This window comes from Chamaea fasciata, unplaced genomic scaffold (genome assembly GCF_029207755.1).
Source record: "Chamaea fasciata isolate MVZ Bird 193981 ecotype frontalis unplaced genomic scaffold, bChaFas1.0.hap1 SCAF_1, whole genome shotgun sequence".
Lineage (NCBI taxonomy): Eukaryota > Metazoa > Chordata > Aves > Passeriformes > Sylviidae > Chamaea > Chamaea fasciata.
In genome coordinates, this window is record NW_027094086.1 from 118,323,231 (window position 1) to 118,347,290 (window position 24,060).

General features: G+C 41.0%; 1 protein-coding gene across 5 annotated transcripts in view; it reads left to right on the forward strand.

Annotated features, from left to right (window-relative positions):
• Positions 1–3,814: 3,814 nt before the first annotated feature.
• The window catches only part of SCRN1 (secernin 1), a 38,608-nt gene continuing 18,362 nt past the window's right edge, over positions 3,815–24,060 (forward strand). For 3 of the 5 annotated variants that reach the window (XM_066195052.1, XM_066195031.1, XM_066195044.1), the window contains exons 1-2: positions 3,815–3,866; positions 14,906–15,065. In XM_066195052.1, coding sequence (XP_066051149.1) covers positions 14,907–15,065 — 159 coding nt within the window. In that variant the 5' untranslated portion in view covers positions 3,815–3,866; position 14,906. Of the gene's footprint in view, positions 3,867–7,192; positions 7,211–14,905; positions 15,066–24,060 lie in introns of those variants that run through there. The other 2 variants (XM_066195035.1, XM_066195036.1) reach the window with 2 other exon arrangements.

Here is a 24,060-nt window from a genome sequence, read left to right on the forward strand (position 1 = left end):
AGTCCTTGCAGCTCTCTATCCCTGTCATACTGAGGAGTCGTGTTCTGTTCTGTCACTTGTGTAATGGGGATATGAATCACCTTCTGTGGTGCATGAGTAAGAGCTCAGCATCTAAGCCTGCCGTTGTGCCTACAGTCACATTTTATGTACAGCTGCAGCCATTTCCATAGATTAATCTTCAATGGTATAATTGGATAAAGAGGCTGCAGCCAGGATTTCTCCTATCTTTTTCATTTTGAACATTGACAGAGCTCAGCAAATGTTATCTTTATTTTACATCATAATCCAGCACCTGCCATCCTTTTTCTTTGTTATGGATGGAAGCCACCTTTAGTGTGAGAGAATTACTCTCAATTCTCTGGTCCAGTCTTCTGACTATATAAAAATACCCCAAAACACTCAAGTGCCATTCATACTCCTTGATCTTTAAATTTATTCTATGACACCAGTTCAATTTACTGGTCTATGATGTAACTATCATCTAGAGTCTCATAGGCGTTTTTAATGTTACTTACTCTTCTGTATATAAGGAGCTCCTTTCTTCTGTAACTCACGGTAAGAGGAACCATTTAAGTTTAGTGGGATGCCTTCATGGGTAAAGGCTTAGATTGCCTCAGCAACCAAGGACATTTCTTCTGAACAACCCAAGTTCATCTGATTTTTCGGTACTCCAAATCAGTGTTCCACCTGAAAGAACACGACTAAGATGGTGCCCTGAAATGACAAAAATGAATACCAACAAAAAGGTTTTCTTGGCTGTACTACCCTTCCACCAAAATCTATCATTTTAAGCCTCTTAATATAATTTCAACATTTAGATGGCATTTTCTACTATCTACATGAAGTCAACTTCTCCCTTAACACAGTTTATTCAGAAAACTATTCCCATCCATTGTATGCCTGCATGGCTGCTGTCTTGAACTTGCAGAGGAAAGTATTTTGGAAATGACGAAACAAAGACTAGTGCTGCAGTGTCTTGATGATTTTGGGGTACTAGTTCTGCTGAATTGGCTTTGATCTCCAGCTAAGCAGGTGGTTAAAGAAAACAAAAAATCCACTGTAACTTAAGTTGTATGTTGCCGTGTGTGCCTTTTGTTCTCTTCCTTTCACATATAAAATGTGGAACAAAGATTATTTGAAATTCTCTTTTCTAAAGAGGTGTCCTTCGTGTTCTTCTTTGATTTTGCATCCCACTGGAAACCAATCTTTTACAGGGGAAAAAATTTCATAAAATACATTATGCAGTTATGTCTTTAAAGAGGAAATAATCAATAGATAAGCATTGTGGCTTTGTCTTAATTATTTTAATTTTGTATTTTCTGCTTACGCAGCAATCTCCATTCAAGATTTCAAAGATGCAGCTCTGAGTAAATGCTCTCCCCATTTCTTGTGTGAGGTAATTTAATTACTGTGAGGCTACAAGATTTATCCAAAGCCAAGCAGCAAGCTTATGGCAGAACAACATCCACCCCAGGCACTCTCAATTCCCAGTACTGTGCTCTAACCACTCATCCCTGCTGCTTTACACAGTTCATGACAGCTTACACAGAAAGGAAGCATCAAGGGTTTCTGTGTCGACAGTATGTAATCATTCTGTAGACAGTCTAATAATTCTTAGGTAGATTATACTCAGCCATAATCATCTCCAGTGTAATTAGAGAAGAGACTTAGTCATCTAAATGAGCATAATATAGGTAATATAAGTGGTGTGTTATAGGATATAATCTAAACCCATTTCTAAATTGCACCTGCTCTTTTCATCAGCTGTCTTTCTGATTCTAAGAAGCAAGCTGCCTGTGACGCAGTTCATCCTAGATGTAACTCCGGAACAAGGAATTTGGGTTGTTATGTTCAACTAAACTTGTTACAATTAAATTGGCATAAAGTCCTCAGCTTTTCAGCAATACAGATCACCTTTCAATTATATGTCTTAAGCAGGAGATATACAGTCTTTTCCTGTTGTAAAACACATTGAAATGTAATTCTGATGACAGCAAAACTGATGGCAGAGGAAAACAAAGGTCTTGCTTGAAATATATAATGGAAAGCCTTGGAGTATGAAGGGCTCCATATTGCTAATGATCAGCCCTGCTTTTTAATCAAAAGCCTAAGTAGTCCCTATTCAGGCTACTGACATACCCCAGAAAGGTGCAATGCCACAGTATTTCACATTCACTGAGGCTGGGAAAAGCAAACTATTTTCTGTCTTACTTATATAATGAAGCTGCAACTTTTGGTCTGCATGTAAGTTTGATGGCAACAGTGTCCAAAGCTTATCCACAATTTCTCAACAGACACAGACCTGTGGTGCTGTTTGTGGTGATGACAGGAAATTCTTTTGGGAGCAGACAGCTTCAGAATTTTTCTGTCTATATTTTCTTTTGAATGTGGGTCCCATATACAGATTCTGTCTGGCTTTTGTTTTTGCTTTAGCCAGGTTACTAAACCAGATCTTCTGATCTAACAGGCAATGTCATATTTAAGTGGTACTGCTGTACCAGCCTAACATACTTGCTTCTTTTCTGCTCTCATGGTGAAATACTCAAGTTTGTAATGATCTTTAATATTCTATACTGGCTCGTCCTTTCCTCTCTGACCTTCTCCCCTGCTTCCTTTTAACCTTCCTAACTTCCCATCAAACATACTTGGCAGTCTCTTCTGGACATTAAATGTCTAGTTTAAGGTAGGAATTGGTGGAATGTGCAGCAAAGTTCTTCTCCTCCTTGAAGATAGAGATAGAAAAATAAAGGTGCTGCCTTATACCAGCACCTTGTAACCATATGTGTTAGACCATATTTAGCAGTTTAATCATTTATGCAGGGATCTGCATGATTACACTTAGCAGTGAAACTATTTTCACCTCTGTATGGAGGCACATGTTGTGTGCTGAGGATGGAGCAGAGGACAGCCTGATTTGGGGAGGTTTGGCAAAGAGAGCAAGCCATCTGCTCCACATGCCATGGCTGAGGGATGCTGAGCTGTGAATGCGGCCTCAGAGGGACAGTGGGTACTGCTTTGCTTTGGGCCTGGTGGTGCTGCTGCATCCAAAGAGCTGAGAGGTCCCTGGAGGTTCAGCTGTTGGAGGAGCAGCAGTCCACTGTGACACTTCACATGCAGCAGCAGGGAATTCCTCAGTCATGAACCACAGAATCACAGAATTAATTAGGTTGGAAAAGATCTCCAAGATCATCGAGCCCAACATTTGACTGATCACCTTGTCAACTAGATCATGGCACTAAATGCCAGCCCAGCTGATTCTTGAATACTTCCAGGGATGGTGACTTCATCACCTCCCTGGGCAGCCCATTCCAATCCTTAACAACCTTTTCCTTGAGGAAATAACCCTTCTCCTGATGAGGTCATCTCCTCAGCTTTGCAAAGTTTGGAGAACTCTTACGCAGTGATTTGACTGGTTAATGAGGTAGAAGCCATATTTCAAAACACTCGCTTCACTTCCTATACTTACCCTCTGTGTGAAACAGAGGAACACAAGTTAGCCGTAAGACTAAAACCGAATTAAAAAAGCCCCTTCCCGTCCGACACGCTCTTGGTCCTCGAGACGGGCTAAGGGATAACACGCCGAATGTTGATGGCTCTCCGCAGCATCCCTGAACGGGTCAGGTGGGAAGGGACCACAGTGGGGCATCTGGTCCAGGGTCATCCCAAAGCACGGGCCACGGGCTCCTGTTATCCAGACGGCTCCCGAGCATCTCCTGTGCAGGAGCGGCCGCAGCACGGTCGGGGCCGCGCCCTCCGCGCCGCCGGCCGGGACTCACGCCGGGAGCGTGCGGCGGCTGCGCGCGCAGGGGGCGGGGCCGGGGCGCCGCGGGGCCGAGCGGAGCGGGAGGAGCAGGAGCGGCGCTCAGGTAACGGGAGCGGTGCCGGCAACGCCGCGGGGCAGGGCGGCAGCTCCCCATCACCTCCCCATCACCTCCCCATCACCTCCCCATCACCTCCCCATCACCTCCCCCACCCCTTCCCTCTCGGAGCGGCGCGGCCGGGCCGGTGTGCTACTTCTCGGCGCGGGGGAAAGTGTCGGGGTCGGCGGTCAGCGACCTTCCCTGCCGGGCTCGCCCCGCTAGCGCCGGGCGGCGACGGTGCACAGGGAGGGAAGCAAGGAGGGAAGAGGCAAGGAGCGATGTAGGGAGGCAAAGAAGGAGGGAGCCGTGGGGGATGGCGCGGGAGGGGACCAGCGGGGATGGCGCGGGAGGATGGCGCAGAGCCGCTTTCCCGGAGTGGGTGCGGGCGATGTCCCCCGGCGGCTCCGCGCACCTGCTCCCGCGCCGCCGGGCGGGCTCTGCCCGCCTCCCGTACCGGGGCTGCGCCGCCGCCTCCCCCGGCCCGGCCGTGCGGGAGGGGTCCGGGGTGGGGGAGGACTCAGTGCCGGGAGCTGGCATCAGCAGATGCTGTCCCCGGCTGTCCTTTGCCTTCTCGTTTGAAGCAAGGCTCTCCGGCCTCTCGTCTTCGCTGCGCTCTCTCTAGTCGCTGCTGTTTTCCCTTCTGCTCTTTAAGGACCCGGCGAGAGTTGTTTCCCCCAATCTTTTTCTTGAAGGTGCCTTTTCATATGGTCACCTTGAAACCTAGATGCCTTCGTGTGCCTTTCTGAGCATACTGTTACGCTCAGGTGGGTATGTGCTGGTTTCAGTCACTGATGAGCGTATATACCTTTCTGCAGCAGCCTACAAAACTGACATCTCTAATTGTGCTACTATAATAATCCTGCAGGCTATGATTAATTTGCCTTTAAAATTCTCCAGTACTGATAGTTAAAGGGGAAATAGATCATATTAAACCAGATTCTCAAACAGAAGACAGCTTAGGGCCTTGATTCTATGAATGCACATGCTTGTAAATCTATCCCTATGAAAAAGTGTCACGCAACTGAGAAAAGCCATCCAAACCTGCAAGACATGAGACTTTAATAAACCCAGGTAAATGACTGTGCTGCAGTAAACTTGGTAAATTTTGTGATGCAAACTATGTGTCTATGCTGACTAGTTTAAAAGATAATAAATACATGAACTTGTGAGAAGTACAGTGACTGGCTCATTTGGTTGTAGGCTACTACAGTTTCAGCTATTGCTCTAAAAGCTGTTTTAGAATTAGTGATTTAAGGCACCTCCAAACATGCTGTTTTGTTCATAATATGCACTTTAAATCTTCAAGCCAGGCAAAGCAAAATCTTGAAAACCCTCCAATCATATTCTACTTAGGAAGTAGATCTCTGTGAACACAGATCTTTCAGCTTTTTGAGGTGAACCAGCACTGAAATTAACTTAAATCATTTATGATGCTGTGGACTTTTGCAAGTAGCTTATGTCCCAGAGCTTACATAAACAGTCTAAAAAGGCAGGTGGTGTATTGAGGCAAATGTGGTGGATGAGAATCATTTATTGGTATCAGTCAGTCTTGTCCTTCCCAGAAAAATATTTTTGATGCTTAGAGCTTGAGATTTTTAAAGCTCTCTTCCAGTTTTGGAAGATTTTTTTTTTTTTTTTTTCTGGTAAAGTGCGGCATGATTTAAGCTCCATTTATTTACTTGTGCCAAGGTTGGTATCTTTGGTAAAGGCTGCTGAATTTGGCTCTCCCCCATCTCCTTCAGAAGTCATCAACTGTGGATGCTTTACGCAGCTTACATATTGGAAAGTTTGCTGGGTGTTCGAAGCTTCTAGTAAGAATTTCTTTATGATGATCTTGAGGAGTTGTGTAGATGGACATTGTCCCCATAGTGTATTTTTTTCTTTGCTGTAAATTCAGCAGATTGAGAAACAATTGCTGCCCAGACCTTCCTCTCTGTGGAGTCCCCAAATGCCTGGTCTGTGACAAGGTGCTGTGTTCCACTCTAACATGAGCTCTTATGGGTAGTGTTGCAACACTTTCTGTTTTTTAGGGTGTATTTAAAACTTAAATAAAAAAAAAAAACCTTAAAGGGAGACTTCCAGCAAGCTACTTTGATGCTTCTATTTTGCTTCTTGTTAACATAACAGTGTTGCTAATTTGAAATGATGAGCAGTCAGTGTGCATTAGGCAGCTGTGTGAGGAGATGGACGGTCTCCCTTGTGCAGGGACGGGGACCCGGCTGAACTGCAAAACGCGATTGTGCTGCCTCTTCACAAAAAGCAAAAGCTGCACGGCCAAGAGTTATGCAGCAGTTTGCAGCTTCTCATTATGAACTTGGGTGTCGTACAAAGATGCTTTAGATGCCAGCAGCCTCTAACAAGGGTCTCTGCCCCAGTGACAGAAGCAAGAAAACAGGTGCTTCTCTACAAAATGGAGAGTGTTACAAATATGACCTTAAACTGCCGGCTGGGATAAGAGCCACAAAAGGGATAGAGTTCTGTGACTGCTTGGAGACTTAATTAAGAGCATTGACACCCACTCAGTGAAAAGTCTGTATAAATAATGAATTTTCCCGGTATGTGCAGCCTGTGATGGAAATGAGTCTGAAATCTGTTGTCTTCTGGATGACTGACCCTGATTTGTTTTTAAATAGAACTATGTTTTCATTAACATAATTCAGATTACGTGGCGCAAAAAATAAGATCCTGTCTTACTTTGAAAGATGCCTGCTTTGAAAGCAAGGACATACTTTGGACAAGGGTGTATTACAGAATTAAAATAGAACTGGTTCGTCAAGGGATTGCAAATTTTTATAACAGCTGAAATCTCGCCATTTGTTAGGACTTAAAGTGCTGAAGAGTTTTAGAATGCTCATTTGATGGCCACCACCTGATTTTTTTTAGACAGTCTAAAGCAATCTGGCAGCTGTTGCCAGGAATATTCCAAACTTTCCCACATACAGCAAGAGAAATATTTTCAATTCCTTCAAGGCCTATTATGCATTTGTTCAGTTAAATGACTGAAGGGAGCATACAGCTTAGTAAAGCTTTGAAGTGCAACTTGATTTTATGCCTGTGTAGAGAATTGCTATTTCTCGTAATTTAAAAATAAAAGTAAATTCACTGGAGAAAAAGGCCAGCCCAAATCCCTGACTCAAAGTCTGAGGTGTTGCCCATTTTGAGTAAATTCTTGAGAAATTTTCAGCATGTAGTTAATGTAAAAAAAAAAAAAACAAAACCAAACCGAAATAAACAAGTGTTGAGCATGTCTTGCTAAATTTCAGTTGCTGATTAAACTTCTCTTGGATATCTTGTCAGGCACAGCTTGGAGGAACAGAAACAATCACAGCTGGATGTCGCACCTGCAAGTGGTAAATTGGTGTCATCATCCATTGGTAGTTAGGAAAGAGTCAAACAATTTGACTTAGGTCTGATAATGAAATGTCCAAAGCATAGGGTCACAGGGATCTGGCATGATTTTGTGCTTTATATTCAGGAACAATCTCTGCTTTCTAATTTCTTAATACATGCAACCTTCCTCTGTTCTGATAAGCCATGCTTTAAAACTGTCCAAATTTTCAATTAAAAAAAATAACCTTTCAGTGTTTCCTTAGATGGGAACAATATTGTTATTGTGCCGTTCAGTTTGCTGTCTTTGTTCTGTGCCTGCAGCTGAATGAATTTTGCTTTTCATTTCTGTTTTTGGAAGCACTGCTTTCCTTCAGGGTGCAGAGATCACATGTCTCTATGTGCATAAGATGCTGGGCTTGATTTGTAAATGGAAATACAAGCTTGTCTCAGGCACAAGAAACATCTTAGTTTGAAAGTTAAAATAGAAGTTGAAAACCATTAACTAAGCCCTGAACAAGTTTTCACAATTGTAACTGACCTTTCTTTTGCTAGCCCATTCAAAATATGGAAGAGTTGAGAAAAAATGATGCATGGCTCATTCCATATGTTCTTCCTTTCCTAATGAGACAGCCTTGATCCTAATCTGAGGACCCTTGTTCATATACTGCCTCTGGTTTTTATTGTAAATGTTTCTTGCAGATTAGATCACTCTTTCTGGTTGCAATGAAAACAGGTTTATTGAAATCTTTAAATGTTGCTGAAATAGTTCAGCAGTATTACCACAGCTGGGTTTCTGTTTTATAAATGCACAAAGTATAGTGAGGGATAGTCATCCTTTAATACACAAAACCACATTATATGTCTTCATAAAAGGTTAGTGTGCTCTCTGGACCTTGAAAGCAGCTCAAATCTCTTTTGTAAGATAAATATTAAAGAAAATGCTGTCACCACCAGAATGTAGTCCAAACTTAGCAGCAAGGAGTTTAGCAGCCTCTATAATTCTGCTACCTAAAGCACCTGTTAAAGATCAGCTTTAATTTGAAGAAACCAAAGAAGTGAAGGTGGAAAGAGCAGGCTATATGATCAATAAAACTGATGTTCTGGCCAAAGAACTGATCAATAAAACTGATGTTTTGGAGGTCTGAGATGAAACCCTGGTGTTAACACTACCACACTTTTCTTTTTCTTTTTTTTGTGGACACCTGTGCTGTCTTGAAAGCATTATGTTGATTATTACCAGCATTAATAATGGCTTCTCTAGGGCAATCACAGGTGTGCTTGAAAAATTGAGAATTTGGAGAGGCTTAGTCTTCATCCTGTACAACACTTTGATCATGTCTGAGCTTCAGAGAGCTTGACAAAGTTCTTGAAGACAAAGAAAATGTTTGAAAGATGAGTTGGTGTGATGTATTCACCTCACTAAGGTGACTGAAAGCAAGGTGTGTTGTTCCTCACTCCGTCCATGCTTGATAGCATAGCTGTGCTGAGTAATGAACACAGCAATTATGCTGCGAGGTGAAGGTTTGGCTTGATCAAGCTGAAGTTTTGCCAGCTTCTGAGTCAAATCAATATAAGGCAATTTTTACAGCTGAATGCTTCTCATCACAGCACGAGGTGAATGCTCTTCTGGTGTCAGTGCTGGCTGCTTGGTCTCACTGAAGCTTAACATCCTCAATATTTGTTTGAACGTTGCTTCAGTTTCTTGTGAAGAGGATCTGTGCTGGTGGCAGCTGACTTCTCATGTAGCACCTTTTTCTTTATACATGACAATGACTACATATTATTAAATTTTTTGAGCAAGAGACTGTATTGTGTAGAAAATAACTTCTGTGTAGTGTGTTAGGGGCAGAACTGTTTGGAGATGTACATCACTTAAAATGTCTTAAATGGTGTGTTGCTGGGAAAGGATTTGCTCTACACAGAAATACTTCCTTCAAAACTTTGTTGTCTGGTATAAATCCTAATTGAGATTAACAATAACTACTAATTAACATTTCAGAAGCTTGTATTAAACCCAAAGGGGTTTTATATGTCATGTTAGCAGCATCTCTAGCTTTTCCTGAGAAAAAGTTGCAGGGCAATATGTGAGCAGCAATTAAAAGAAGTGTGAAGAGCAAATATTGGTTTAGTTCAATAAACATGAGTTAAATTTCAAGACAGACCCTTACTTTCGCCATTTTTTTCTCACACCAATCCTTTTTATTTCCCACTGCTTCCTAGTGAGTGCTGCACTTTCATTATAAACCTATTGTTTTGTTTTTCAATTGACAGAAAAGACAGAAAAAAGAGAAAATCCAGTTGTACTGTTATAAATTTTGGAATTACTTCAACAGTAACTTGTTATAAGTGCTTCAAAATCATAATAGTTCAGAAAACTATTTTGTTTAATAAATGTTTCTTTTTGGTAATTTTTTTCTTAATAAGACAGCAACTGAAAGCTACTGTTGGTGAGCCAGTTTTCACATAATTTGTGGCTTTGTAGAACTAATAATGACTTTACGCTTAATGTCTTCGGGTTATTTTGGCAAACAAAGAAAATTAGTTGACTTTAAAAGTCAACATCTATTTGATGTGAGATGATAAAGTTCTTTTTCTGAGAAGCAATTTTATTGTAGCAGTCAGATTCTTGAACTTTATAAAAGATTATTGCAGTACCAAATTACAGCTTTCAGAGAAAGCACAGAGAAACACAGCGTTATTCTGGAAGAATAACAGAATAAAAGCCCAAAGAATCTAGAGTGTGTAACTATGAAAATCTTCCTTTCTTTAGTTTGGACTCTGTCATGCTAAGCTGACAGTGCTTTGTTGTGGATGCATAGCTATTTCAGTTTTCTTGGGCTGGGGGGAAGGAAGGCTCCAAAGCACTGAATTATTTATGCCTGTCTTTATTTTCTTAAGAGCATGGCTTCAGCCTCTGACACTCATGTTCATGAAGTGGAGGATGGGATACTGCAATCTCTATTCCATGTGTTTATATTTTTTTCCAGCATTATTTTTCCATTCATTTTTTTTGTAAGCAAAAAATGACATCTAAATGAAGTTTCCATTAGGTTGTCACAACCTGTATGCACAGATTTAATATCAATTTTATTCTGTGTTAAGAACTTTAAATTTCTGGTTGTGGATAGATATTCAATAGTGTAAATTGTTCTAATTGGAATTTGTGAGCTTTTTTAATATGTATCAGCATTTGTAAGATCCTCATGCTGTGAAATGGAAAATAATCCAGAGTAAAATGTTTCACGTTTTGATATTTTCAACCTGGAAGCTGGTGTTTTATGTTTATCATGATTTATGAGTTAGTTTTCTTGAGATGGTGCTAGGCAATAACACATCATATTCACCCTATTTCAGGAGCACAGCAATGTTCAGACATGTTTATAAAGCCCTGATAATTGTTATACCTGTTGTTTCCCATTGTGATATTTGGAGCCAGACATTTGTCCAGAGGAGAGCAATGAAGCTGTAAAGAGTCAGTCCTATGACTGTGGCTGAGGGAGTCCTGTGAGGAGCAGCTGAGGGAGCTGGGGGTCTTCAGCCTGGAGAAAAGGAGGCGCAGGAGAGACCTTATTGGTCTCTACAGCAGCCTGGAAGGAGGCTGTAGCCAGGTAGGGATCAGCCTGTTCTCCAGGCAACCAGTGACAGGGCAAGAGGAAATGGTCTAGAGCTGTACGAGAAGAGACTCATTTTGGACATCAGGAGGAATTTCTTCACTGAAAGGCTTGTTAAGCATTGGAACAGGCTGCCAAGGGAGGTGATGGAGTCACCATGCCTGGAGGTGTTCGAGAAACCACTTAGTGCTGTGATTTAGTTGATGTGGTGGTGTTCGCTCCAATGTTGGACTCAATGATCATGGAGAGATTTTCCAGCCATTTTGATTCTATGATGGCCCAATGGTTGTTACTCCTTTCCTTCTCAATTAAAATACTTATGAACTCAGTACCGTCTGTTTTACCACCGACAGTAGTGGTGATATATTCATACAATTAATTTGGCTTGTCAGGTGTTAAATGGGACTTATCACAATGAGAAAAGATCTTAATAAAGGAACTTGTTAAGTAAGTCATCTTTGTAGTGTCAGAACACAGGAGACTGGGAAAAAAAATATGACCAGGTGGAATATTGCATCCCTGCTGTAGCATGTTTTTGTCAAATAAAAAGATAGCAAGTGGAGTATATTAGCTTGTGGCTGCTGCTCAGAATTATTTTTTCAACCTTTGTGCCTGCAGTGATTCGAGGTCAACCAAGCATGATGCCTGTTAACTCTCTGCAACTGCAGCAGTTATTATATAGCAGCATAGCATAAAGTACAGCTCTGTCTATTTCCAGGGCTTCCATATGCATAGTGATGTTGGATATAGCCTATATGGTCTGTACAGTCCCCATTTCTCTGAACGTGCAGTGGCTAACTATGAGTGTAATGGTTTGCACTCAAGACATATGATATAGGTTTACCTCTGTCTACACCAGAATGTAGGTCTGAGGTATGGTCTGCTGAGAAAATCAGGCCAGTATGCTTAACATGCTCTGTGGTTAGGAACTGTGTGAATGGGCAGCAAGCTGTTCTTTGAGATCTATTTGCAGTCACTCCCTGTGTTTTCTAAGGTTTTCAGGATTACCTTTCACTGGAGGAGCGAACTGTCTGAAAAAATATGTAGGAATTATAACAGTAGGTGGTTTTATAAGTCGGGCTGATTTATCAGAGATACTGTGAAGGAGTGTTCTTTTCCTCCTGTGGGTGAAAGATGTTCGGTACTGAGCCGTGTAAGAGGGCAAAGAGGTGGCAAATACCTAAAAATGAGCATGAGGACAACCTGAAGCTGAATAAAGAAAAGGACATGAAATAGGCAAGTAGAAATGTCCTGCTTAGATAGGTGGCTGCTATCAGACTGATTTAAGTATGTGATGGACGAAGATAAAGTACAGTGGAGTTCTGAACAAATAGAGGTTGTGGGTATATCTGAGAAATGGCCATCCTTGTCATATTCAAAATGAACTAAATGAGGTTTTCATACTGAAAATGAACCAAATGAAGTTGTCATATTCAAAATTAACCAAGTGAGGTTCAGGGAAAAAGTGCTACCTAGCAAACTGAGTACATTTAAACTGCAGTAGACTGCTAGATGGCTTCCTTCTCTAAAATGTTGTCTGAGGTCCTAGTGCAAACTCCTCCCTTGGCAGTCATGTTTTCAGGATAAGGTTAAAACATTTGACGTAGTGTTTGACTGTTATATACTCGCCTGTATGAAATACACTGTGTTGAAATGACCTCTAGTTACTGGGTAGCTTGCTCATACTTATGAAATATACTGTGTGTTGAAGGGAACTCTAGTTATAGAGCAGCTTACTCATACTTTTGTGCTTAAAAAGCATTACCAAAATGGCAATTTGTTTTAATTTCAGTAACTGTTGGTATATTTAAGGGGAAAAAAACCAAATCTCACACATACAGTTGAGACTATTTATTTCAGGGAGCTTTCAGAATTCTGAAGGGCATTAGATACCTACAAGCTTTTAATTCTTTTCCCTATCTCCTCAGGCTGTAGGTATGTAAATGTCTGCCTTGCATACCTTCATATATGTTCAGTAACAGAGTGCTGTAAGGTTTTCCCTCTTTTTAAGCCTATCTGCCAATATGTTTAGGTATTAATTTAATAAAAATTAGTATTGTATATAATTTTAACCTTTCTTGCTAGGCTCTTTGATGCTTAATGTTTTTCAGCTGTGTCATGTATTTCAAATAAATCTTAGTGTTTAGAATAAAAGAAATACTGTTTTTCCATAGTGAGATCCTCAGTGAGTCTGCAAGTTATTCAAGATTTTGGCTCATCTAGCAATGTATCAGAAAGAACAAATTTGGCACACTAAAAGATGAGTTACCTGAAGACAGATGGGAACTCTCAGAGTGCTGGAAAGCAGTTCCATTGACATCACCAGAACAGTAATACACAGGCTTAATGCAGGAATAATTCATAGCAAAATACTGAATAGTTTCATTAGTCATGAAGGTTGGGCAATCCTCTACATACACACCGAGTTCCAGTTAAACCACAAATCCTATGGTGTCTCGCAGGCATCAGTGGCAGCTGATGTGGGGGTTTATGTTGTGTCCATGTGCAAGACACTCACGTAGAACCATCCCAGAATTAGAGGCACAAAAGGCAGGTCTGCAGCCCAGTATCCTCTGACAGATGTGTTTTATCAGCTGAAATAATTCCAGCTCAAAGTAGTTTGTCCTTTCCCACTGGTCAAAACTCTGCTTATGAAAAGGGATTTGTTTGTTTCCTAATGCATTTTCAGCTCAAGTGGATGAGTATAATTTTACCTAAATGGAAAGATTGTGTGAGTTCCCTAGACAATTCATTGCCTCACATTGTGTTGGAAGAGGGCACTTCTAACATGGATCTACTTGACCTTCTTTTGCAAGGCTGAACATCTGTGTGACCTGTTCATAGTCCACAGGCAAACCATTACCATTTTATGCATTACAGCCTTTATACAAAATGAATTCTTCCTCTGTTTTATTATCTGCTATTCTGTGAGGAGTATGTACTTATAAGGCACTGCTTAAAAAAAAAAAAAGGAAAAAGAAAAAGTCAAATTTGAATAGTTTGAAGCATGTGCAAGCTAATAGTAAAAAAGCAGCTTTGCATATTCCCCCATGCCCAGCATTGTCTTGCAGATGAATCAGGGATGGGGGGAAACTCATGTGCTGGTTGTTTCTAAGAAGTGCAAATATGTGCAAGTATCTTTTCCTTCTTCAGAATATTGTGGAAGACTAAGAGGATCATGTTTGTTTATTTGGGGGTGAAGTTTCTATTGCTGTGGTAAGAACTATGAAGAAGTCTCAGGCATCTGCGTTGAGTGCTTTTTTAACAAGTGATAAACACCCCACATTTTTCTTTTGTAGGCATATGAATGCTGGAAAAAAAAAAGTCAGATATGGCAATGTACACAAGACCAGCTACAGTAGTGTAATAGTCCTGAAATAGTTTAAAGTTTTTCTTGATATATTTTCATTGCAAACACTTAAAATTATCCTATAAACATTTCACATTAGCCTACATAAACAAATAAACAGCAATCAATTAACTTCAGGTAAGAGCAGCAATGCAGACAAACCACGGAGAAAACAAAGTGCTTCAGTCTATCTCCCATCTGAGTAGATAAATTGACTGACAGTTTTTAATGTAATTGTGCTGTATTTTTGTTCTGTTTCCAGCTATACTATTGTCCTCTCTCAGGAATCCCTCAAACATGTTTTATCTTTCCTTTTTAAAAATATTAAAGTGCATGTGAGCAGAGGGAGTAAATTATTTAAAGTTATTCTGTGTCTCTGCACTTGTCTGAGTCAGCAAAATGCATCTAGGTCATATGTTCCCAAGCAGCTCCAGTGCAGAGTATCTTCTTTCAGTGGGGACTAAGCAGACTCATTAAGGCACAATTCTCTTGCCTTTTTTCCTATTTATGCCTTCACAAAGCTTGGGTGAAAAATGATGAAAATTATTATTTTTTTGAAATTAAATTCAGATAAGCGTCCTTTGAGCTGACCTGTTTTTCCCTAATTTTTGGCCAATCAACTGACAGAGGGAATGCATTCCCTGTTAGCTACAGTTAGTACCAGTACTAATTGACTGATTCTCTAATGTATGCAGTTATGAATAAAGAAAACCACTAAAGAAGTTTTATTTGTTTATGCTTTCTTTCCTTTCTAGGATGGCTGCAGCTCCTCCAAGTTACTGTTTTGTAGCCTTCCCCCCATGTTCTAAAGAGGGACTGGTGGTATTTGGAAAGAATTCTGCACGGCCTAGGGATGAAGTACAGGAGGTGGTCTACTTTGCTGCTGCAGAGCATGAGCCAGGAAGCAAAGTTGAGGTAAGGATAAACTGTTGCATTCAAACTGAGAAATCACTGTTATTGGAAGAAGTGAATACTGTCTTGTTTTCTCATCAGATTGGGGAATCTTTGCTCACTTCACTCAAACCTCTTGTGTAGAAAAAGACAAGATTTTTTTTAAAAGTCTGAAAATGAAACTCAGAATGTAACTTTTTTAGTTGGGAAAAAATCCATGTTCTCTACCTTTTCTGGCAGACAGGCAAAACTGTTCACATCTCAGATTCCTGCGCTATGTAGTTGACTGATTTCATTTTAAGGGAAAAATATCCTGGCTAACTGGAACTAGAAGCCAATTTTTGGAGTTTGTCACGCGCCAAATGAATTATTCTCATTCATGGTTGTTGTTTGGCAGTAATGGGGCCTGATTGTCCTACACAGATTGAAAAACAGGTAGCCAGAAATCTGGGACTTGAGGAACTTGTGCTCTAATAAGGGAACGTGGGAAGAGGAGAATGAGAGTGCACAAGCTTTGTAAGCCAGACTTAACTCTTGTACATGCCATTGGCTCTGTTGGCATGTTCTGCAGCTGGGCACCTGCCTCATGGTCAATTTTTAGTGTTGTGGCTTTTCTCTGACTCCAGACTGGATGTGGAGTCCTGAAGCTGGACACTGATGCCATGGATGCAGGATGAAAGGCACCCTGCTGGAGGTTATTGTAATTGTAGTCTGTTACTGCAGCCTTGTTTTTATGATGGGAGAAATGAAAGGATAAGCAGATGTGGAACAGTGAAGCAAAGGAACAAATGAGCAAAAAGACAGGAAGAGGGGATAGTGTAAAGTGGAGGTGGAAGGAAGAGACTGAGGCACCAGAAGGAAAGACAAGGATCTGTGCAGGCAATCATTTCAAAAGAGGAGACTGAGCCTGATGATGTGCTGCCAAGAGCTTTTAGAGTCCACAGATTCTGGCAGCTGGGAAAGCAGAATTTGTGAGGTTCCCTGCATTCAGCTTCCTCCTGCCCCTGTGGCTGTGCAGAAGGCTGAGGACAGGAGGTGTTCTGCACCAGGCTGATGTCCCTCATCCAAACAGATTCTTTATGGATCTAGTTGTGACTTACCCAGAAGATATCTGAAGGCCAATGCCAGTTTTAATTCTGTGTGTCAAATGGGATGACATCCAGATTTCAGAGGGTTTGGTGCTTTTCTTTCTAACAGTTAATGTTCTCTTAATTCCTTTTGCTGCCAACATCTAGTACAACTTATGCATTATTAAATGGTTTAATTTTGGGTATAAAGAAATCCCCTCCCCCGGGTGCAGTTATGTGCATTTAAATGCTGTAGCACCTTGTAGACATGTGCTGGCATATGTAACACAAGTGACAAAACAAGAAAACTTCAGACCAGTTTTAAAACACTTCTTCACAGAACTGGAAATGAAAAAGAAAAAAATTCTGTTATTGGGGAAGAAGAACTTTGGGAAGCTTCTCTATCTTGTATCTTTAATGGAGAATAATTTGTAAGAATGTACTTGTAAGAGTTCCTGATTCTTTTGGTCTCTTTGCCCCATATCTTACTCTTCGATGTGGCTGTCATAATTTGCTGAACTATATAATTGGCCCATAAATAATCTATTATGATTCCTCTTTCACACCATGATTAACCTGTTTAATGCCTTTTTTTAGAATTCAGTCATAAACTCAACTCTTTTGCCAGACCTTTTAGAACTGGGAAGCATAATTCCTTTTCATAGCACAACACATTTTGTAGATTTAGTCTGCCAACAAGGATCTATCTGCAAGCATTCTGCTTAAATGCTGAAATTTTTTTTTTTTTTTAAATCAAGGTGAAGTTTGTTGCTGTGTGGTGAAGATGCACTATTTTAGATGACAGACTGGAATGGGCCTTTTTTTTTTTTTTCCCATCACACTCAGCACTAAGTGTCCTTAATGTATTTTTTTTTTTTAACTCATTCGTATTTTGAATAGAATAAGCTGGTTTTAATTGTTTTGTTAGGTCTAAGGGCTATCTGGTAGTGTATTGGTAGTGAGTGGTACCTCAAAGTCAAGAAAAGCTCTAAGGAAAGGCTTGAATTCTGCTGCCTCGCCTTGTTAAGTACCAGGCATGCAACACTATCCATCTTTTAAGCAAACTTGTCAGAGGTAATTAACTGATGGGGGAGTAGAGTGCCAAAGCTCCTGTATGTAGCTTTGACATACTCAGGGTTAATACTTTGTTCTCTAAAACCCGCGAAGTCTGCCAACGCTTCAGTTATTGTTGGCGTAGATGTTCTTTTTTACGGCAGCATTTCTTCACTTGCACTTTGTAAAAGTAACCGAACGGCTCCGAGAAACTAAATGTATGATATTTACAAATGGGAAAATGTGGCTGATCAATTTCACACTACAGTTTTTCTAAGTCAGTAATCCTGTGTGCCCCGACTAGATTTTTTTCTTCTCATCCATCCTAATGTTTTGGGTTTCTTTTTTTCCAAATGAGCAGCTTTTCTCTCTGTGCCATATAGTATATTTGCTTTGGTTTCTTTGCCTTCACTGGGCAGTGATAGCGGACTTGGTTTTCATTATGTTCTATTTTTCGCACATAACGTGGTTCAGTGTGTATCAAGTTGTGATTACCTGTTTGTGGCTGTCGTTCATGTTCTGAATTTCTGTTAAGACGTGGTAATGACACGGGTTGTTCTACAGAACTCTGTCAGGGAGTTTGTATCCTATTTATTTCCTATTTCTGTTCTTTGCTGCTCCGGTTTGCCACTGTGATAATGCGCAGCGTAACCAAAAGCGGCACAGTAATTCAGTGGGATTGTTGCCCTAAAGGAATGGGAGGGGCTGTGCTCTACAGCTATCAGTTAGTTTGTGGCAGGGCCTCCGGGGAGCTCAGTGGATACCGCAAGTCATTTTCAGCCTGTTCTCTGTGACTCAATCTACCAGACAAGTAACCCTGCAGCTAACTCATCAACATAATTCCTTCGCTCCATGTCAGCAGGTTCCCAAGACCCTGAACAATGGGGCTTTTCATTAAAGGTCCCTTCTGTGTATGTGTGTGACAACTCTCTCAAAAGTTCGTTCTTCCCTTGCATTGCAATTTTGCAGGGGCAGATGCTGATCAGCTCTCTTCCTTGTTGTAGTGATCAGCCTAGTGAATTTGTGTGTGCAGGTGAAGTATTGCTCCCCTAAGCATAAATAAGGTCCTTTTTTGAATTCCTCTACTAAAAGTAAGTGTGCTCTTTTTTTTTTTTCCCAGATGTGGATTTTCAGAATTTGTCACATGTTAGTGAGAATTCTTGTCACGTGCTTTTTAAAATGAAGCCACTCTGCCTTATTTTTAAGGTAGCTTTTGCTCACTACATTTCTTTTATTCTCTATCAACCTACTGCTTGCTGTGGTTTTCCTTCTCCTGAGGAAGTCGTGGCCGAGTAACTTTTTTGTGGATGAATTTCCTATGTGGTTTTGTTTTTCCTTTTGGACCCACCTTCCTTTCCTCTGACTTGACCTTATATTCGTGATTTCAAAATAGTCGTAGTTTCTTGCTTCACTATAGAGCTGTAAAAGCTATTTTATCTTAACAGCATGCAACTTCTTATGGAGGAATGGAAAGAGGAAAGTAGAAAAGGTAGACTAGCAAAGAAGTCTATAAAACTGTGGAATATGCAAAATTTTTTCTAGTATGTTGGTATTAAACACAGATCTGGGCTAAAAGCCAGCCCTCTGTGGGGTAGGAGGTATTTTTTTGTTCTCTAAAACATCATGTCATAGTTATGCCTTAGTTATTCTTTTGTTTTCTCTGTTGGTTTTTTTATTTTTAGTGGATATCATTCTACCTCCCCTTGCTCTGAGTTTTCAGAGGAGCATCAAGATTTTTTGCATACATTTGTCTGAGGACTGCAAACATAAAACTCACCTAAAGGAAACTGCTGGGTTTCTGCCTGGTGTTACAAGACAGTATGAAGCTTGGAAAGCAGATTTTGACTCTATTATTGGCTTTGTATCACCTGGTGATCCTAATCCTGATGTTTGTAACATGATCACCAGGCATCACACCAGTGCTGCAGTTCAGTTCTGGGGTACTTTGGTTCCCTTTTTTGCCAGCTGTTTGGGTTATCTGCTCTGTGTCATGGGCAAAGTGTTCAGAATCTGGTGACAGAAGTCAATCAACAGCAGGATCTACTGAGAATTTGCTCTTTGGGAGGCCTCCAGGTCAGACTGGCTGTGCTGACTCACAGTCACATTGCTGCAGGTGTGGATGTAAACCTGGGTACCCCCAGTGACACTTCCATGGGAAAGTGGTGCCTGGCAGGAAACCTGGATGAAACACAGCAGTGTTTGTGCCTGTGATGGAGCGTTTTTCTTGCTCTCTGTAGATCACTGAGGTTGCAGTCTGAAGGCTTGCAGTGCAGAGGTGGTTTAGGAAGCTGCATTCTTGCCTCTCCAGGTGCTGGCAGGTCACAGCAGAGCTCCTGCACAGGCAGACAGATGGCTTAGCCCAAGCCACCTTGCTGGAGCTCAGCCTGAGCCTTTGCACAGAGATGAAGGAGAGGCACTGTGCAGGCAGACAGCAGCTAAGAAAAGAAACTGGTTGCTGCCTTCAGCAGTCTATTGCTTGGCTAATGTGAGTGTTTTCTCTCTTCTGCTCCACTGCAGGCCACTGGCCTTTAAACTAATGTGTTTGACTTTGCTTTGTAGCACAGTGCACAACCCGGCAGCAGTTCAGAGGTAGATGCCATAATCTCTTGGATGTTTCTGCCCTCTCAAAGCTTGTTTTTACTGTAGGAGTGCTGCTTATTTGTTCTGTTCTGCTACCAGAGCAAAACTGGTTAGCTTGAACGGTTCTTTTTTGTTCTTAATCTTTTAAATTTTCCTTTTTTATTGTAGCAGACAGGAAGAGGAAGGGAGAGTATTAGAATTGTGTGGGGCAAAAAAGTGCCAACTCTTCTATCTTGACCCAAACCATTTAATTATGTCAAAACATATGAATGAGCAAGTATTTGAAACGCCTAGGATATCCAAGAGTTCCAAGGATAGCTATGTGATGGGCTTTGTGGCTTCTTTGAAAGCTGTTTCTTACTGTTTTAAAATATTAAATTAATAAGCTTCACCCACATTTCTGTTTTACTTTTGCTTATCGCCTGGGAGACTGCTAAATTTGTATCTTGAAAAACAAGAGGTGAATTCTTGACTGCTAAATCTACTCTGACATATAGTGTCTCCAGAGAGTGTTCTCAGCCTTGGATGCTTGCTGCATGCTGTGGTATTTGATTTGATTTGTTTAGAGATATATAAATTACATTTTGAGGAGCACTTTTCCATACGGTGGCTCACCTACCTGAGCCTCCTTGATGGCTTGATAGAGCAGGTTAGAATCAGTCAGAGGGTGCAGATAGTTTTGCTTTTTGTCAGGGGAACTGTTTGGCTTTTTCTAGCTTCTCTAATTTTTTTTTTTTCATCCTTACACACTGCTAAAGATAAGATTCAGATTTTGTAGTTATTGGTTGCAATGAATACAGCCAGCTGGGAACAATATGCAATTACAAAGCATATGTAAAGTGCACTAGGGTCTTCATAAAAAGAGAAATAAACTGTTTTTAATATAAAGAAGAAAGAGACTATTGTGGCAGAAAATGGCTTTTTTCTCTATTTGTACAGTTAGTAAGTACTTTTATATTTGTCTACAACATGAGGATACATGTAATAGCACAGTGTGTGTTTCTGAGAGCTGGGTACCTGAGGGTTCATCCTGCTGCTGAAGAGACTTCTGCTCACTGTTCTGGTTTGACAATGTCACCATTAGAATTGGGGCTGACTACATGAGAGGCACCCAGGCTGCATTTATCCTGGTGTATGGCTGTCCCCTTCACTGTGCCACAACTTTTGCTGCTGTAGGAGATGTCATGGCCACGTTTCATGCATGTGGTAAAGTCATTCAGATGTCTTCCAGTCTATTAGCTCTGCTTACTGTGTAAGCAAGCAGTGGTAATAGCATTGGCTGGCCACCTCTTTTGTATTGTGTACTATTGCTTGCATGTTTCTCTTTCCAAGGAGAGGTTATTCCCACTTTTTTGATCTCTACTAAATTTGTTTCTGTAAATAAGCAGCAGCAGAATTGTCTGTAAAGCTCATTGCTAGGCACATCTGCTTTAGATCATCTGAGGGGCTTCTGTAAACAACTCTGTTCTAGTTTTCGAGATTTCCACTTTACCATGGTGGGAGAGCCCAGGCAGCCCATGTCACCTGTGGAATCACCTGTCTATACCTGTTTCCAACCAGGCTGTCAGTCTCACTGTCTCGATGGCAGCAGGCTGTGAGGCTGCCTCAGCATGTTTTTTGCATCCCTCTTTTAGAAGGGGTTAAAAAAGGAGCCGTGGTGCAACTTACTGAGTTGCTGCAATCATGCAGATATTTTACCTATTTTCAGACGTGTGCTCTGGTATGGCAGTGCTTGAAGTAGTGAAGCAAAGAGTTAATGGCAAGTTCAGCCTGGATCTGATGGCAGGGAAGGGGGTTGCAGTGGGATCTCTTTTGTAATCTGGAATCTTAATGCCCCTTTTCAAAGATCATTTCTTTCTAAAGCATTCCCTGACTATTGCCTTTGTTATCCAGGGTTGAAGCCTATGTGATTTCATTGATATTTCATAATGACCTGACTGACAGTGCTAGGAATTGGGCTTCTGCAGCCTCAGTACAGTAGAAACTGCACAATAGTTTCTTTTCATTAATGAAAGAAGAAATCTCTTGTGCTTAGGACTATCGTGTCTGGTTTTGGAATACCTCCAACTTATCTGCATGCCCTAGCTAGCTGGTAGATACATTTGTGCCTTGTGCTATTCTTAGAATTCCTTTGATAAGATTCTCTTCTTGATACTGTAAGTGAAATAAAAGAAGTATCATTAGTTCCCGGCCTGCTCAATTCTCTTTAAAGTTATTGGCTTCATCTCTTGTGTGTGAGGTCTCTCTTCTTTAGTTTTATATTTTCTAATGGGAATTTACTGTCTCAGGGCAAGATGCCAGTTATGCCACTTTCAGGGCTTGAATTCTAGAAAATCCATGGAGCCTGACACCACTCACTCTCAGCCTTTGCCACCAAATTTGTCAGTATTCTTCTGTTTTTAGCATTCATACTCAAATGTTAGTCCAGCTGAGGCTGGACATTTCAGGAATTTAGAAGACAGTGTTAGTGGCAAGCAGAATCACAGGAGTACCTGATGTCTGTTTTATTTGTCATTGCCTAGTTTGACACAGTGCTCAAACAGTGGAACAGGCTGCTCTGCTGCTGTGCTGGAGGGATTTGCCAGGTCTGTGGGGTGCAGGAGAGGGGACAGGGATATTGGAATTTTTGCCTGCCTTTGAAATCCTGTCATCACCCAAACTCCTTTTTCTAGAGATTTAGTGACCAGTGTGGTTTTTTTGGTGGATAGTGTTGTATTTCCTTTTGGGCTTTAGCTGATGCCAGGATATGTCCTGGTTTCTGTGGAACAAGAAGCAGTGGTTTGCTGTGCTGCAAATCCAGTCTCTGGCTCTAGTTGACCTACCTTTATCACTGATGTGTCTTGGCTACAAGCGGATAGCCCAGTTCCTCTTGTTTCTTGGGAAGGAGTTTTCTGATGTTATTTTAAGGGAGAGATAGTGAAGTTATGAAGTGAGGTCTTTATGTTTAAAATTAATAATGTACTGTCACCTCTGGACCTTAGTTTTTTGAGAAGCTCATAAATTCTATGATAAATATGAACCAAGCTCCTGCCTTAATACATCAATCCCATTGAGTGCCTACTTTTATGCTTACTGGAGTAAATAATTATAATGGGAAGGTAAAATGCCATCAAGAACTTAGTCAGCAGTGTCAATAACCATGACAAATGAATAAGAATCAAGTCAATAGTAGTTTTACAAGACCTGTCAGCAGCTGTCAGACAGAAATGGTTTCTCTGTTATTTAGGTTTTCTGAGACAATTTATATAAATAAGGCAAGGCTTGAATATTGTCTGTGTACCTGAGTTATTTTATGGAAACTGAATATAGCGTGAAAATATGCTCCATGTTCATGTCTTTTTGGGTTGGGGGACATAAAGAAGTAACATCAAAGGTGACAGCTGTGTTTTGAGGTGTGTGATGTTTCCTGTGGATGTTTTCTGGCCTCTGATTACATCATTACAGAACAAACCCACATTTTTTTCAGAATGCTCTGGATTCATCAAGCAAGAACAAACAATTTCCTCTTTCCCTTTTCTCAACTGCTACCATTGACAATAAGATCTTTGCAATGAATAGCAGTTTTGGTAGTGCTTGCTTTTTGGAATGAGGCACCAAGTAATAAATGATTGGTTGCAAGGATAGCCTTGCAAATATGTTTTGCAGAGGAAAGGCATTCAGCATTTTTTTTTTTTTTAGCTTAACTATCACTTTTCAGAGTGTTATCATTTTTCCTTCTAAAAAATCAAAGAGTCAGTGTAAGCAAGCCTGTATAATAGGGCTATTCAGCCAGAAAATGCTATGCAAGTGTGGGTGTATGGAGTACTGAAGTCTCCTCCACAAAAACTGTCTAGGTTTTTGCTCTCTGCTGTAGGATTGAGAAGGTTCATGGATGGCTCTGCGGGATGGCTACAGCCACCTGACCACCTCTGACGTGTAGGGGCCTGAGGCTGCAGACCTGGGGCTTGATAGCTGCTCTGGTGTTGTCTTCACATAAAGTCTTCCCTTGCTGCTCCAGCTCCCCTTCTGCACATCCAGCAAATACAGTTACTCTCTGTTCACACACATGCGTCAGGTGCTTCTCCAAACAGCACTGACCTAAAGCTCTGAAATGAAACTGTGCAGAATGTCAAAAATGAGATTTGTTTGCTGACAGCTCAAAAGGAGAAGGGGGAGTTTTGATTAGAAATGTCAGTAATGGCATGGTTACACAATGAAGCAAAGGGTGAACTGTATAAAGAGTTTTTATTAGTCAGATCTTAGCTCCTGCCCAGTGCCAAATGTTGTTGCACCTCGCTGGATGAGGAATTTGCCCCTGCAAAATCACAGCGTATTACTGT